Genomic DNA, 17226 nt, shown 5'->3' with positions numbered 1-17226 from the left:
GAAGACTGTAGGATAATGACATCAAAAGGCTAAGGAAATGTTGTAACTGGAGAATGGAACTGTGTAGCTAGAATAGTATCATTCAAGAAGAAATTTAAAAAACTGTAGATCAACACAGAAGTTAGCACCAAGAAAGTCTCACTAAGTGGTGGTACGTACTTGAGAAAGGAGGACCTAAGTCAAGAAGGAATGACTGGGGCAAAAAATAAAATAAAATAAAATAAAATAAAATAAAATAAAATAAAATAAAATAAAATAAGATAAGATAAAATAAAATAAAATAAAATAAAATAAAATAAAATAAAATAAAAAAGGCATGTGGGGGGTAGAATTTGTAAATCTGGCAGCAAATCTTAAATGGTAAACAAAAGATACATGATTATGTATCATGTTGATTTTAAATCTCTTGTTTTTAGCCACAGATGATTCTAGTTTTATATTTGTTTTGTGGTTTTTAGGAAACAATACTTAAATATTTTGGTAAAGAGTCATATTCGGTGATACATTTGCCTCTAGGTAATGATTATTACAACATAAAATGTATCTTTGGATGAATTACTTACCACAGAAAAACCCTAGTCCTCTGACCATTAAAAGAAGATCTGTATGAAGAAATCACACATTCTAAGATAGATGATATAACATGTGTTCCTATATTACTCATCAACACAAAAGATTTATTTCACAGGCTTTGAAAAACTGAAAAATTTAAGAAACCTATCCCTTATCTTCTTGGTTCTTACCCCATAGATAATAGGGTTCACCATAGGTGGGACCAGAAGATAGATGTTGGCCACAAATATGTGGACATGGGGGGGCACATGGTGCCCAAACCTGTGGGTGAGAAAAGAGAAGAAGGCTGGAGTATATGACACTAAGATGACACAGATATGGGAGCCACAGGTACCCAAGGTCTTAAATCGGGCATCCTTGGATGGGAGGTGGAAGACAGTGTGCAGTATGAGAACATAAGAACAAATGATCAATATGAAGTCCACGCCACCAGTAAGGAAGGCAACAATGAGGCTGTAGGCTCTACTGATTCTTGTCTCAGCACAGGCAATCTTGATGAGGGCCATGAACTCACAGTAGGTGTGGGAAATGATATTGGTTCTACAGTAGGGAAGCCAGCGTAGCAGGAAGGGGTGAGGACTGAGAAGTGCTGTGCCCCGGAGTACTATAGCTAGACCCATCCCCCCAATTACAGTGTGTGTCAGAATAGTTGAATGTCTTAATGGGTTACAAATGGCTACATAACGGTCAAAAGCCATGGCCAGGAAGAAGCCAGATTCCATGGTCGAGCAAGAGTGAATCAGGAACACTTGAATGAGGCAGGCTTCAAAGCGAATCTCTCTATCATGGAACCAGAAAAGGCTAAGAAGTTTTGGTACAGCTGTAGTACACACAACCAGATCAGCCACAGCCAGCATGCAGAGGAAGAGGTACATTGGCTCATGGAGGCTGGGGTCTGTCTTGATGATAAACAGAAGAGAGCAGTTTCCCAGGACGGCCAAAAGGTAGACCACACAAAAAGGAATGGAGATCCAGATGTGGGCAGCCTCCAGCCCAGGAATGCCAGTGAGGATGAAGGTTGATGGATGCACATCAGTCTTATTGTATGCTGACATAACAAGAGTCTGATGTTTTAGTTTTCTCTTCGTGGATTTTCCTCTACAGCAAACAAAAATAATAGCTTACAAATTTGGAAATCTTTGATGAGTTAAGTGAGCCACAATGCAGGGAATTTCAGGTCATGAAAGAAATACAATGTCTGTAAATATTTGTGAATTATTTCATCATCATATCTGATTGTCAGATATTATTTCACAGTTATAATATGCAATGTGGCTGATCTGTGGATGCTAAATGAGGGGCAATAACTAGTACCAAAAATTGGATCTTAATGGGTGAAAATCCAAAATCTTCTACATACTTAGAAGAAAGTATTCTCAATTGAAAACTAAAAAATATGTAAGAGTTCCAGGTGTATAGTTTAGTGATTCAGTACTTACATATAACACCCATATTATATCATGTGTTAACTAACTAGAATTTAAATACAAACAAAAAATAAACATAAATGTAGATGCTTGGTGGAACAGCAATGCTTAATTCATCGAAACTACACTGTATGTAATGCTTCCTTCAACTAACTCCTTCTGTCATTAAGATACATATATTTGTAAATGTATATATAGAATCATACAGGGGAAAATATGTAAGATTCATCGGTTTGGAGGATGTAGAAACAGTTGTAGGACATAGATTAGAAAGTCAGGAGGGATGATAGAAAGTTTTAAGTAGAAAATATGCCTTGTGTTTTTAGATTTCAGTCATAGTAGTTCATGCCAAGATTTCAAGTTATAGGTGTAGCTTTGAGAAGGGAATACCAAAGTTTGGGAGGATGTGTGACTTGCTTTGGAAGGACCAGAAGGAAGTTCATTCACACCAACATGGAACTAATTCAACATGATGGCCAGAGTGGGGCTGATAACAGTGTGTCAGGAAATGAACAGGTCATTGCATTGAGTGTGACTCCCCTCGTGAAACATTTGTGTTTACTCTTGATGTCAGCAAGGAAGAATTGCAACCATGTGATTATAATCCTGTCATGAACTTCCTTCCCTTCTTTACATGTATCCAGTTAGTCAAACTACTTTATGGCTTGCTCTCCATTCAGTACCCTCTCTAGGCAAATTGATCCCAACTTCCCCTCATGATGTTTCCTTTGCTTTGCACACTTCTGTATTGGCTGATTCCTCCCCCAGCCCCATACTGTGATTTTCTGATTATACTTCTTCCATTTCTTAAGACTATTAGAACATTTTGAAAATCATACTAGCCCCACAATATACAGGTTTCCCCGCTTTTTCTTCTTAAAGGCACAGTTGATACTATTCCACAAACACTCCTCTTAATCTACCATAGGTGGTTGGAGATTATGGAATGTTGTGATCAGAAAAAATAACCCTTAAGTCAGCATCCACTGAAGCAAGGATTGGAATATGTGTAGCAGACTGGGCATCCATATTGAATTACAGTGATGACACATGTGTTTTTTCCTCTTAGTCTGTTGAAATTTCATACCCAAAGTTTCTGCTTACTTTGGTTATTTGACCTTCAAGATCTCTAGGGATGGATATTCTTTTTCTGAACATGAAAACAGTTGGATGTGTGGGTCAAGGGGTTTTGGAAAGTTTGTGTAATGACATTTTACTCTGAATTATGCTATGAATTGGGAGACAAGAGAAATACAGGGAAACCAGTTTATTGGGGAGTTGTGTAATATAATAGTCAAGCATTTTTAAGTGCTTAAGTGAGTCAGTTGGTTTCCTAAGAACATTTCATGTATTAACTCAAATTTTGTCTCCATTTTAAGATGAGAGGATTTAGTTAACTTCTACAAGTTTAAACAGCTGGTAAGTGACAGACCTGTTTCAAGCCCACACACTGATTCTAGAGCCTTACTCTTAAGTATAGTCTAAAAATTGCCCTAATGATGTGACAGTCTATTTTCATTTGTGCATATAAGAAGAGCATGAGACTGTTCTGTGTCTAACAATAAAAAAAGCCATCACCATTAATTTGATTATGCATACTGGTTGAAAAGCCTCCCAACTATTATATTCCATAAAGGAACAGGTCTAAATCTAAGCCTTGGTCTTCTTAATTAACCTTCCTGCACTTTTCATCAGATGACCTCTCAGAGAGAAAATTAACCTCTCAATCTTAATTAACATTGCCACCAGATGCTCTTTCAATCCTACCCTGTCTTACCATAAAGTTTATGTATATGTATATTTATCAGGCTAATGTCTTACATACTTTCTTTTTTTTTTTGTCCTAAAAAGAAACTTCGTATCCTTTTATCTGTATTTGTAGTTCCATCAACATTCTCCTACTTCTCATGAACTTTTACTTTCATGCCTTCTACTTGCTCTATGCCATTACACAATTTAAACATATTTTATTGTTAGAAAATATGTGGACAAATTATGTAGAGAAAACATTCACATTGAATTGAATGCAAATGTTCAATCACATAAAATAGACCTTATTCTTACTTGCAATCAAGAAATTAAAAATTAAATGAATATGACACAAATCATACATTATTCTATTTTTAACCAACAAAAAACAAACATTAGTGAGGTTTGGGTTAAAGAGCTATTCTTATGCCCAATTGATTGAAGAAAATTGAAACTACTCTCTGTGGAAAATTGTATAGTGATCATTGCTATTAAAAACATCTTAGGGAATAATGTTCACATATACATGTGGAAGTATATACAGTAATTCTCATTGTAAAAGTGACTGTAAAAAAATAAATACTGAAACATTCAAGATGCCTGGAAATAAAGTACTACTGAACTTAAAAATCTGTTGTATATTTATATATTCGAATACTCAGAAACACTTAGGATAAGTAAAGTATATTTATACAAACTGACAGAAAAACAAATGAAAAAATGAAGCAGAAATTTTATTTTGCCATTAACATTCACATACATGCAAAAATTAAGCATAAATATATATGTGTGTGTACATGTGTGGGTGTGTAGACACACACATTTATAACAAGAATTTTATAAACATAAGAAATAACCTAAAAAGGATACACATACAATGTAGGAGAGATCTAAAACGTGGGATCTGGATATAGACTGCATAGACTGTATAGACAGTGTAATTTAGCTGCATCTGTATGGCTTGATTTTTTTAAACAGTGCCTATGTATTCTAGATATTCATGTATTACCTGTATAAAGTACATAAGTAAACAATGCAGAGTTACAAATGTATTTATTAGAAAAAAATACAACCCAAGAAGTTACAAAGAAGATGTAGCCTTCCATGTCTTATAAAATATTAGCAAGTTTTCTAATCCCTTGAAATACCTTTTCTATATCTCTCTCCTCAGAGAACTGGTCATCTACTTCAGTTCATGAAAGTAGTAATCCTGTTTCTTTGTTTGTCATAGCATTTCTTCACACATACAAGCCCTTAGTAACCTGGTTAGGACTGAACCCTTAGTAACCTGGTTAGGACTGAAGACTCTACTCACATATCAGCTCCTGTGAGATTATTTTTCTGGAAACTTTGAACCATCTGATATCCCTCAAGTGTTCCTATGATGTGTGTACCTACCTGTCTTTTATCTCTTGTCATATTGTCTATTTCTGTATGTTTTTCTCCTTTATTACTTTATTATATTGCAAATATATAAAAATATATAAATATATACTGCAAATAAATATATTATATTGCATATATATATTGCAAATAAAATATTTGGCAGAGGCCATGTACTTTCATATATTTGCTTGTTCCAAAAAATGAAGAAAAGAAAAAAGGCAAAGGCAGTGTTATTAGTTTTCTGGTAAATAATTTCAATATAAATTTAAGAGAACCAGTGGAATTACTATAAATGTATTATAATGCACACTATCTTTAAATACTATAGTGCATTAACAGTTTTCCTGATTCTAATATTAAATCTTTAAAGACATACCCAGCGATTAGTTTCTAACAAAATTAAATTCTGTCACCATTTTGTTCCTTGTCTAACTATGGGATGGAAAAAGAGGGTTTGGAGGGAAAGAAACTTACGTCTGCTTTTGGGGAGGAAAAAAAATGAAAAAACCCCACCCTATTATGCCTTTTGGCTATGTTTTACACCCCTATCCATCTCTTTACAAAGATAAATCAACATGAATGGCATATATTAGGTACTATATTACTTACATTGCAGGTATTATTTCACTTAATCCTTAAGGTGTGTTTTAGGTAGATAACCATACTTATAACACAGATTTTTAAAAAAACACCTAAGAATGTTAATTTACATTCCTCAAAGCTATTTTATGATGAATTCAAGGATCTGGAATTTGAACCCTACTTAAGTATAATTACAAAGTTTATAATCTTTACATTAAGCTTTAGGGGATGAGCATTTCATAAGGTTTTGTAAATGTAAAATGGCATAATGCATTTACGACTATATAGGCAGTATGCGACATTACTCAAATACCATAGATTTGCTCAGGCTAAAGAACTGACACACCTATACTCCCATCCTTTCCTTCATCAGACTTCCTCTGATGTACTGAACCAAGCAGAGAAGCACAGGCACAAACTTATTCTCAGTAAAAGTTGCAGCCTAATCTCAACCCATAGAGAGTAAAACAGAGGTAGGTAGTAGATTCAGGGGCCACAAAGCCAAATGGGCTCAGGTGCCCTAAGAAATCTTATACAAGATGTTTTTTATAGAGCCTGTTTGCTTTGATTAGAGCCCTGAAACCTTCTGTTTGGCTATTGTCCACTTAGCTAGCCCATGATACAAATGAGTGTGACCAACCAGTGCCTTACCTACCAGGGCATTATTGAGGATGAGGATGAGCATGTTGGTCTGAGGAATGCTTTGCTTCTCTCAAGACTTACAGCATTTCCAAATAAGCTCAGTTATAGACATGTTTTCTGATTTCTAAAGCTCTCAAGGGCATAGAATGGGGGTGGCCTCCCCACATGTCAAGAGAAGAAACCTCTGGGAGTTCAATTTGAATTCAGAACTCAGGGTCTAAGTCTTTAGAACTAACATCTTAATAACAGGAGAATCCAGCAAGGGTGGGGAGAGGGAAGGTGAGATTTTTGGCATGTCTCTGGAGCCTGCCTGCCTGCAAGATTGCTTGAGTCTTAGACTTGTTTGTTCTTAAATACATCATGTGTATTTATCACAAAGGGATGGATGAGTGTCTAGTTGTTTTACTTTAAATAATGCCTTTTTATTTTTAATATAGGAAAATATAAACACAAATGTCAACCATAATGTCTCTATGATATTTGGTTTAATTTTATTCCATGATTTTCATATTCATATGCATTTGAATATTTAAGTCATATCAGACTTTACAATTTTTATCATAGTCTAAATGTCATGTTGTGATCTGTATCTTACTCTTTTCACAATTCATCAGAATAACTTTTGCAGAAAATTCATTTGATTATACGAAATCAATCAAAATGGGATTTTGGTGAAAGTTGAATTGTATCTAAATATTAATGTGGAAAATTTGACAACTTTAATAAACATGTAATCCTCTCAGCCATCTAGATTTACTGTGCTTTTACATGTGTTTTAGGCTCCTTTGAGAGCTTTGAATGGTTTTAAATCATTTTTGTGTCAATCTCACCAATTTGTAAATTGGAGAGGTTGGAATTTTATCAAATTATTTTTATATTTACTTACATTCTTTACGAATGCCTTAGGTATGAGTCATATAAATTACAAATACACATTGGGGCTCCATTATATGGGAATTACATACTTGCAAATTTTCCCACTCCATACAATTTAAAATGTAATTTAAATTATTGCCAAATAAATTCTCATGGCATTTTAAAGGTTATTAGCAGCATGCAAAGAGCTGGGAAATATTTGCCTTGCCTGACAGTCACATTCCCAGAGGCTGAATAAAGTGAGATTCTGACTTCTCATTTCAGCTATAAGCAAGAACTTTGCAATCTATTGCCATGTTTTTCATATTTTTGGGCTTTTTGTTGATTCTGCTGTTTAAAACAGCCTCCATGCATAGTGCTGACATGCACTAGAATAAGTAAATATCTTGTTATGTGTGGAGTGTACTGTTACAAAATAATACTTTTCTAGTGTTTCTAAGTGCAAGAAGATTGTAATGTCCCTTACGGAGAAAATAACCATCTTAGATAAACTTCATTCAAGTGTGCTATAACTGTGAGTTATAGCATTGTTGGTTGTGAGTCCAAAGTTAGTGAATCAAAAATATAATATATACCCAAACAGAGGAAGAGGAAACTTGTCTGTGTATGAAGTCACTCTGGAAAGTACTAAAGTTAAATCAGTAGTGTGAGATAAAAATATGGAAAAGATGAAAAAAAGGTTAATTTGCGGATTCAAGAGATGACACCTAATTTTAAAAAAGCCTAGTGGTACAACGCTGGTGTGAGATCAAAGGTGTTCACAGTTACATAATTCCAGGTCAGAAAAAAAATCACTCTTCTAGGCTAGCTAGCACAGGCTGGCTAGCAAACATGTCAAAAGGTAACAAAGAATATATAACGTTAAACTTAGAGCTTAGGCAGGTTCTGCTAATCAGGAGGCTGCAGAAGTGTTTTTTCAAATGCTTATTAAGTGTACAAGGAGAAGATTAGGTGGAAAATAAATTTCAATACCGATGATACCAACTTGCCGTGGTATAAAGATGTTGCTGAACGAACCAACATAAGCGACCTCCAAAGCTCTTGGTTTTCAGTCATTTAAAGACTGCACAATTAGTCACTTGTAAGAACTGTGTATTCAAAAAGGTGTCTTTCCACAGAAACACACATTTAAAAAAAAGGTTATGTACTGACTGATTGACAAAAATATTGTGACAAGAGGCTTGTAGGAAACTTACTCTGCATTTCCCCTAAGAGCAATGGTTCCAGATTTTCTAATTCAGTGTTCAAGGTGACTTTATAGAACATAGCTACTGAGAAAAATGAGAATGAATACATGTATAGGTGTGTGGGGACACACTTGTTCACTCTTTCCACCATGGGAGAACTCATGGGCTGAGGGAATCTCTCTGCATGCAGAATAGTGTCAGGTTGGGGGAGAGAGGATGTGGGTCAAGTGAAACTCTTCTTCTCATCCTTTTCCATTTGTCTATTCTTGTGTGTTCTACAGACCCACTAGGGTCCTGTAATCTCTCATCTGAATTCTGGAACTCTCATAAAGGTCTTTTCATCCATTCATGCTTGTTAAATCTGTGTTTTCATATTGGGAAGAGTCCTGGGTCCTCTTACTCTGCCATCTTGCTGACTTAAACCTCACTCTTCTGCCTTCATTTTCTCAGAAGCCAAGGCTCCTTAATAGTTCTCTCATTGTGAGTCAAAATTAGAAATTAGATTCTTCAGAGACTTTGTGGTTTCTTACAAAACTGGCCCTAGGGAATTTCCTCTTGAAAGCTCCTCATAGGCAAAGAGCAGCACCCTCACAAAGACTGAGCAGGTTGAGATAAAACAGACAGGATTCCAACCTGGTGAGTCTTTCCCGTCTCCCTGCTCACAGAGCATCTTTCAGAGACGGCTGAAGGGAAAGAAGAGGGGTGGGAGAGGAAGAGAAGAGCCATGGGATAAGTGTAGGGGATAAAAGACTAGGACTGAAGTTTGGAGAATGAGTAGGATTGTGTTAGGAAAAACCATATAATCCTAGTAAAAGCATTTGGGTTTCAGTCTGAATCCATTCAATGGGCATTTTAGAAAAATTAATCCACCTGATATCTAAGGAATGATAGACAACTAATATCTTTGGAACGTTGTTCAAAGTGTTTTAAAAAATTATGTTTAAAACTAACAATGGGTTTTTATCTTTATTATCTCTACTTTATAGATGAAAAGTGCTTGTTATTTGTTTTCCTTTGATTACAGAGTGACTAAATCAGGAAGCTGGGTTTCAACACAATTGGTCAGACTATAGAGCTCGTGCTTTTAAGCACTGAAAAGTACTATGTTGTAATAAACCCCCAAAATGATCCCATTAAGATGGAGATAAGTGTACTGATTTTAAAGATACTGGAAATGTAGCATCAGGTTTTTGTTCTGTTTCGTTTTGTTTTGTTGTTTTTTAATGTGTGAAAGTGGAAGAGGATGCTTTCATTTTTCTTCTTTTTAAAAATTTTTAAGCTTACTTATTTATTTTGAGAGAGAGAGAAATAGAGAGAGAGAGAGAACAGGAAAGGGGCAAAGAGAGAAGAGAGAGGGAGAGAGAGAGACTCCCAGGCAGGTTTCACATGGTCAGTGTGGAGCCGGTTGTGGGACTAGAACACATGAACCCATGAGATCATGACTGAGCCAAAATCAAGAGCTGAATGCTTAACCAACTGAGACACCCAGGCGTCCCTTTTCTTTTTTTAAAAAAAATGTATTTTTATTTTAGATATAATTGAAATATAGCATTACATTAGTTTCAAGTGTACAACATGATGTATAATTGCTAAATAATCACAGTAAGTCTAGTTAATAGCCAACACACTCAAAAGTTAATCAGATTTTTGATTTAGCCAGCTCACTGAATGGGAATGACATAAGGCAGACAAACTGCAAAATTTCATTGTTCTCTATATGTCTTCCAACTATATCTACTTGGCTATTCATATCACTGGCTTGCTACTTAACCAGCTAGTGAGGCCCCAATGTAGAATATAAATATCTCAGTTGAGACACACACTATTTTTCCTCACTATTTTATTTTTAAACAAAGACCATACTACCATCTATCCCTATAAACAACAACAACAACAAAACTGTAGCTTGTTTTTCTCCTTTGGTGATGAACTCTGGCCCTATTAGCTAATGTAATGTTTTTAGTTACTGAAAGTCTATGGTGTATGGGTATGATAGAATTGTTTTTGTGGCTTTCTGAGACTAGTGCCTACATTCTTGATCTCTGAGATATTATTGAAGAATATATAAAAAAATTATTTACTAAAAGAATCTGCCATTGGCACTTTACTTACATTGATAAATCACAGAAAATTTAGCCCCCCTAATGGAATCCTACTTTCTATCCTTGTGTGGTTCACATCACACCTTTTTATTCACCATTCCATTCCAAAGCCAGAGGATTAGAGAAGAAAGATTTGTTTTTATAGCCATTTCATAGAGTGTCCCCTGCAAATAACATCTAGGGACCCCTGGGTGGCTCAGTCGGCTAAGCTTCTGAGTCTTGTTTTTGACTCAGGTCATGGTCTCACAATTCATTAGATCTAGCCCTTCTTCAGGCTCTGTGCTGATAGCGTGGAATCTACTTGGGATTCTCTTTCTCCCTCTCTCTGATCCTTCCCTGCTCATGCTCTCTCTTACATGCTTTCTCTCTCTCAAAATAAATAAACTTTAAAAAATCCAAATAATATCTATTGTTTTTAGCTTCCTTTCTTCCCAAATGTCTACCATTTCTTCCTAGGAATATGGTACTATTCCTTCTATAACTTGTTTATCATGGACATTATACTCTTCTTGCATCTACTTCTCATACAATAATGTCTGCCTAATACCCTGATTGTCTTACTGAAACTGTGATCATAATTAGCACTGCTACCCTGGAATCCTCCAATGATACAAACTCATGCAAAAACACTTTTTACTACAAAACAATTACATGTAATGAATGATCAAGTGCTTCGAAAATACTCTAACAAATGCCATAAGGTACAGGAAAATATAGAACTGCTTGGGTAGCTTTGGAAATGATAGATTCAGCTTGTTCAGAATATGCCACCTGGTCTTTTCTTCAACATATTTTCCATGTTTCAGAACTCTTAAAATTATGACCGCCTCAGATTTATAATGAAGACTCTGCTGTCTCTTATTCAGAGGGATGTGAGTTTAAAAAAGGTCATGTGTTTGTGTGAATGTGTGTGGATAAAGGGAAGCTGTGTGTATCTGACATGACTGAGGCATGAGTCAGCTTTTCCTTATTTCTCCTCTCTCCATTTCAATGTAATTATTTCCTCTCTACCTTTTTTTCTGCAGCTCTGTAACTACAAGCACTTCAAGCATTTGACAAGTGTTTTAAACTATTTTAGGTTCAGATCCATGTGTAAAAATATGGTTGATTATGTTTTCCTGTATGTGTTTACAAAGGTTAGAGCTGATACTTGCACAGCTGCTGACAACGTGGAAAGTAATAAGCAGTACTTTCATAGATGGTATTTACTTCCCTTTTGACATTAACTTCTTATTTTGTAATAATAATGAATAAATATTAACAAATGGATAGATTTTAATCCTAAAGACTTATTTTTAATAGTTTAGACTACATTTTAGTGAATCTGTGCTCATTAACACTTGTTACCCATCTTGTGTGTCAACACCTATGTGTTACCACCTAACCAAATGGAACGAACAGAAATAAGTATTTACAGAGGCTAGCACAGCTCTATCTATGCCAAAATTGAAAGTAAATTATGTTGGTGATGACAGCAGATAATTAATGAAGTAGGTAGTAAGGCAAAATCTTAGCATAACACCAGTGGTGAGACCATTGCAAATTAAAGAAAAAAGTTGCTAACGAAGATGACTGTATTATATAAAATGTTTTATTACAATCTACTGCATAACTGCTTTCAAAGGTTTTCACTGAGAATTCACTTCTTCACATTGCTTGAGATGGATTTCTAATTGTACATTTTTAATTGTGTGAATTAACTGAAGAAGAGAATGTGCACAATTGTATGGTCTTCTTATTTTTCTTTAGGTTTAAAACGTTGCAAAGTTTTCCCCTTGTGTCCTGCGGATTAATGAACATATATCTGTAAGAACATGGACTTATGCATTACCTATCAAGATGATCAAGATGTCCCTTCCCAATGACACCCAGTTTCATCCCTCCTCCTTCTTGCTGCTGGGGATCCCAGGACTGGAAGCAATCCACATGTGGATTGGCTTTCTCTTTTGTGCTGTGTACATGATTGCACTCATAGGAAACCTCACTATTCTGTTTGTGACCCAGGTTGAGAGCAGCCTACACCAGCCTATGTTCTACTTCCTGGCCATGTTGGCTACCATTGATTTGGGTCTGTCCACAGCTACTATTCCCAAGATGCTCGGGATCTTCTGGTTTAGTCTCAGGGAGATAATTTTCAATGCTTGTCTCACTCAGATGTTTTTTATCCACAACTTCACTGGAATGGAGTCAGCAGTCCTGTTGGCAATGGCTTACGACCGCTATGTGGCCATCTGCGACCCACTTCGATATAGCACCATCCTCACCAACAAGGTTGTTTCTGTGATTGGCGTTGGTGTGTTGGTGAGATCGTTTGTTTCTGTGATTCCATTTGTGTTTCTTATTTTGCGACTGCCCTTCTGTGGGAATCGTGTCATTCCCCATACCTACTGTGAACACATGGGTCTGGCTCGTCTGTCTTGTGCCAGCATCAAGATCAATATTATTTATGGCTTATGTGCAATTTGTAATCTAGTATTTGACATCATAGCCATTGCCCTTTCTTATGTTCAGATACTCCGTGCCGTTTTCCGTCTTCCTTCCCGTGAAGCCCGACTCAAGTCCCTCAGCACATGTGGTTCTCATGTGTGTGTAATTCTTGCCTTCTATACACCGGCCCTCTTTTCCTTTATGACACATCGCTTTGGCCATAATGTCCCCCGTTATATCCACATACTCCTGGCCAATCTTTATGTCGTAGTGCCACCAATGCTCAACCCTGTCATATATGGCGTCAGAACCAAGCAGATTTATAACCGTGTGAAGAAAATATTGCAAAAATAAAGAATTAAAACAAGAATGTGTATACGAGATGGAACTACTGAGCATAGAAACACCTTGTTATATTAAATTTAGTAAATTTAAATGTGCTTGACAGTGTTCTCTTTTATTTGGGGAGGGGGGGAGGTTCCGTTCTGAAGGCTTAAGCTTTGCTGTCCAATTTATATGGTAAGTGATGGCATAGCAGAGTCTTTGTATGTGATATTTAATAGCTGGTGTCAGTCGATATAAAGTAGAATTTACAGGGTGTGCTGTGGTTTTTTTTGGACATGTACTAGTTACCCTATGTCATTCATATGGCTCTTTTTTTGATGATCCTTATTCCTTTTAACCTCCAGGTATCTCTGTATCTGTTTCTTTCTTTATTTTGCATCCTCCTCTTATCTGTCCTTCTTTTTCTTTTTTCTCTCTTCAGAAATTAGTCATTTTAATTCCATTACAGAAACTATATTATCATATCCTGTGATTTCATCAAAAATACTGTAAAGATCCAAGATCATATCATAGATTAAGTCCTGATTTTGTACATGGAAAAAAAGAGAGGAAATACACGGAGCTACAAAAGCTTTCTCCTAAATTTTTGTGTGGGGTTTGTCACAAATAATATTTAGGTTTTCATAGATCAAACTCTGATGTAAACTTAAAGGAAGAAACTGCCCACAGCCCGGAGAGGCTGCTTACTGTCACCTCCTCAGTTCAATTGGTTTTCGTACTTACTTTGAGACTCATTTTGTAGTTGTTTCCTTTGTCCTGTCTTTGCATGTATGATTTCAACAGTTAAACAGAACTGGATTCCACTCCTAGTTCTATCTTTGATGTGTAAGTTTCAATGATCCTCAATTTCTTTACTTTCCATATATAGTCATAGTTTTATTTCAGAGGTGAAACATGGAGACTTAATTATATAATGCTTCTAACGTCATGAGCATGGTGTTGTTTACAGTAAATACAAAATAATTGTTAGCCGATAGTGTTATCATCATTATTTGTATTACTATGTTTTGTATATTATTCTCACCCTTGACAACAATGTTTCTATTAGAGGTGTTTATGGCTTTTATTTTAATACCACCCTCACATAAAACAACCTGAAGCTGAAGTGGCACAAAGGACAATAAGTATCAAATATAAAATATACATGACATATGTATATTGTATACATACACACTAGATACTAATGCACAACTAATTTGCTGATGTTTTTAAAAAATTTGATTGTCTTAAAGTTCTTACTTAAGGGAAATTTTAAAAATGCTCATTTTCCTTAAGTCCATCACAAATGACATTTGTATTTTTCATATATATATTTAGCATTACCTCTTAGTCTTTAAAACAGGAAGTTTTAATTTGCAAATAATTATTTGCATCATTTATCCTTCTCTCCCTCATTGTGTCACATGAGGCAAGTTATCCCCATTATCTCCACAATCTTTTGTGATTTTAGCTCATATTCTCTTCATCTCACTCATATGTTCCTTTTTCTAACTTTCTGTAGCCTGATCTCTAGTATCTACTATGTGGTCACTGTATCTTTGAAGTACCTCTATCATCAGCCACTTCTAGTCTTCCAGACTAGCTGATTTTATTTCATAAATATCTCTCAGGTATTTTGTTTTCTGTCTCCAATGGTACCATCTTATGTAGTATTCCTAGTGACCAGCATGGGATGTTATAATCTTTGCTACATTGCCCATGCCAAACCTCCTCCTAACTTCTGGTTTCCTATTACAATTAACATTCTTGGTTTTTGCTTTATAGAGATATGCCAATTCCTTCAAAAACCCTCCTACAGTCCAAATATACCTACTTTCTAGGACTTATTGCCTTTCTCTCCCTCATTCGCTAAATACTAATGGCACACCAAATTTCTGGTATTTGCATTTTAATTTTCAAAGTCTACTGTTCAAATAAAATCTTATTTCAGAAAAAGAAAAACATTGGTTCACATGGGAGTGAATTTCTACACGTCTGCACATTTTAGGGTAATGTCCCTCACACCATTGAAGATAGAGCAATACTCACTTTTCTTTGTCTACTGTGCAGTTATGCTCCATTCTCTTACAACTTAATATTATCATAACTTGCAATGTGCACATTTCATCCTCTCTCCTCCTGGGCAATAAGGAATTTGATATTACTTACTTTATTTATCCACTTAGTTATTTATAGTGTGACTCACACAGCTACTCAATAAACGTATGCTGAGTGAATCAATCTAAGAAAGAATAAAAGAACCCATGTGCTTGCTATTAATCATAGTATAACACAAGAAGTTGACAATAAGTGTGTGCAGTGGTGTATGCTACCATTGCCAATATTTTAAAAATATACAGAAACAGACTGATAACAGGATATTATACAACATCAGAAAGAAGTGAGTAAATGATATAATTCTAAAAATAGTGAGTGAGCACAGCACATCTTTCCAACTCAACTGATTTATTAATGCAAAACTGAATATATGTATTTTTACTTCTTTGTGCCATTCTTTATTAAACACACACACACACCATATCCCTAAGCATGTGCTTGCACACACATGTATATATGTATATGTACACATAAAGATACATTTACACACACATACACACATACAATGTTGGGAGAATTTACAAAATGGAAAATATTCTGTTATGCAAATTCTCCTTACAGTCATTTTCATTCACATTACCAGTGATTTCAAAATTTAATTTAAAATTCTTTCATCTTGAAAGCCTTTCTAATGTGGCCTTAGCACAGTATTTCACTATTTTTACTTGCCGAGTTAACAGCCAGATGTCTCTGTACTTTCCTCCAGTAGAAACACTGATGACAGACTTTTGTTTTCTCTTGCACAACTAAGGCCATACCCATTTGACCAATATGCTTAAATGTTGATCATATAAAAATGTTTCCTCACTGAGGAATATAAAATTGAAATGAAATACCATAATCTCATGTAATTAGTCTTTATCTTCCCTAATACTACATTTTTTAAAATTTGAAATGACTTATGTCATCCAGGTCAATAACTTAGTCATTCTTTCAACAAAATTTAATAAAAAACATTACTCAGTATATTGTGCGAGCCGCTGGGGTATGCAGAAGGATGTACATGATAATTTCAAGATGTTGCTCCCCAGAAGATGAGGCATATCAACACACATTATATGATGTTCCAAATGAAAACACTTAGTGCTGTACATACATAATGAAAAGGAGGCAAGGAGAGAGATAAGGGGGGTGATGATCAGTCAGGAAATAGGGCATGGTCAAGCTGTATGGAAGGGTAAGTTGATTTCTCTGGGCATAGAATAATTGGTACATTCTAGGAAAATAAAGAGCAAACATTACAAGCATTGTATTTTTGATTTTGCTTATTTCAATGTATTTACCATGTGCATCCTAATGACTCACCACAATCTGGCAGGTGTGCAGCAGTAATTTTTTCTTGATAATCCTGTTACCTCTTTTTGTAAAAAAAATTTTAATGTTTACGAGACAGAAAAAGAGCATGAACAGGGGAGGGGCAGAGAAAGAGAGAGACACAGAATTTGAAGCAGGCTCCAGGCTCTGGGCTGTCAGTACAAAGCCCTATGCAGGGCTTGAACCCAGAACCATAAGATTATGACCTGAGCCGAAGTCGGACGCTCAACGAACTGAGCCACTCAGGTGCCCAGATAGTCCTGTTACCTCTTAAGCCATTATGATTATCTCCATATTTCCAATTTTCAGTCATTCCTTGGCTTAACACTCACTTCCTCTCTTCTTATTTTTCATCTTCTACTTCATGCAGAAATAGTGTAGTAGGGACTTTTTGGTTTTTTTTCTTGCCCCCAAGGTTTCACATAAAAACAATCATGTGTCAAAATCTTGACACAATTTGACGTGTCTATTTTTTGCTTTACAAGATTTCTGTTAGATTAATGCATTTTGCATGTAACA

General features: G+C 35.5%; 2 protein-coding genes across 2 annotated transcripts; one reads left to right on the top strand and one right to left on the bottom strand.

Annotated features, from left to right (window-relative positions):
• Window positions 1–677: 677 nt before the first annotated feature.
• Window positions 678–1652, bottom strand: LOC120224919 (olfactory receptor 52D1-like). The gene has a single exon (XM_039223162.1). The coding sequence runs from the start codon at window positions 1626–1628 to the stop codon at window positions 678–680; it is 951 nt and encodes a 316-aa protein (XP_039079093.1). The 5' UTR covers window positions 1629–1652.
• A 10711-nt stretch (window positions 1653–12363) lies between these two features.
• LOC120224934 (olfactory receptor 52E2-like) lies at window positions 12364–13305 on the top strand. Its single transcript, XM_039223172.1, has one exon. The coding sequence runs from the start codon at window positions 12364–12366 to the stop codon at window positions 13303–13305; it is 942 nt and encodes a 313-aa protein (XP_039079103.1).
• Window positions 13306–17226: the final 3921 nt, after the last annotated feature.

This window comes from Hyaena hyaena, unplaced genomic scaffold, assembly GCF_003009895.1.
Source record: "Hyaena hyaena isolate Hyena2069 unplaced genomic scaffold, ASM300989v1 scaffold_1310, whole genome shotgun sequence".
Classification (NCBI taxonomy): Eukaryota; Metazoa; Chordata; class Mammalia; order Carnivora; family Hyaenidae; genus Hyaena; species Hyaena hyaena.
Note: the sequence above shows the minus strand (reverse complement) of the source record. Positions and strands in the feature narration are given on the sequence as shown.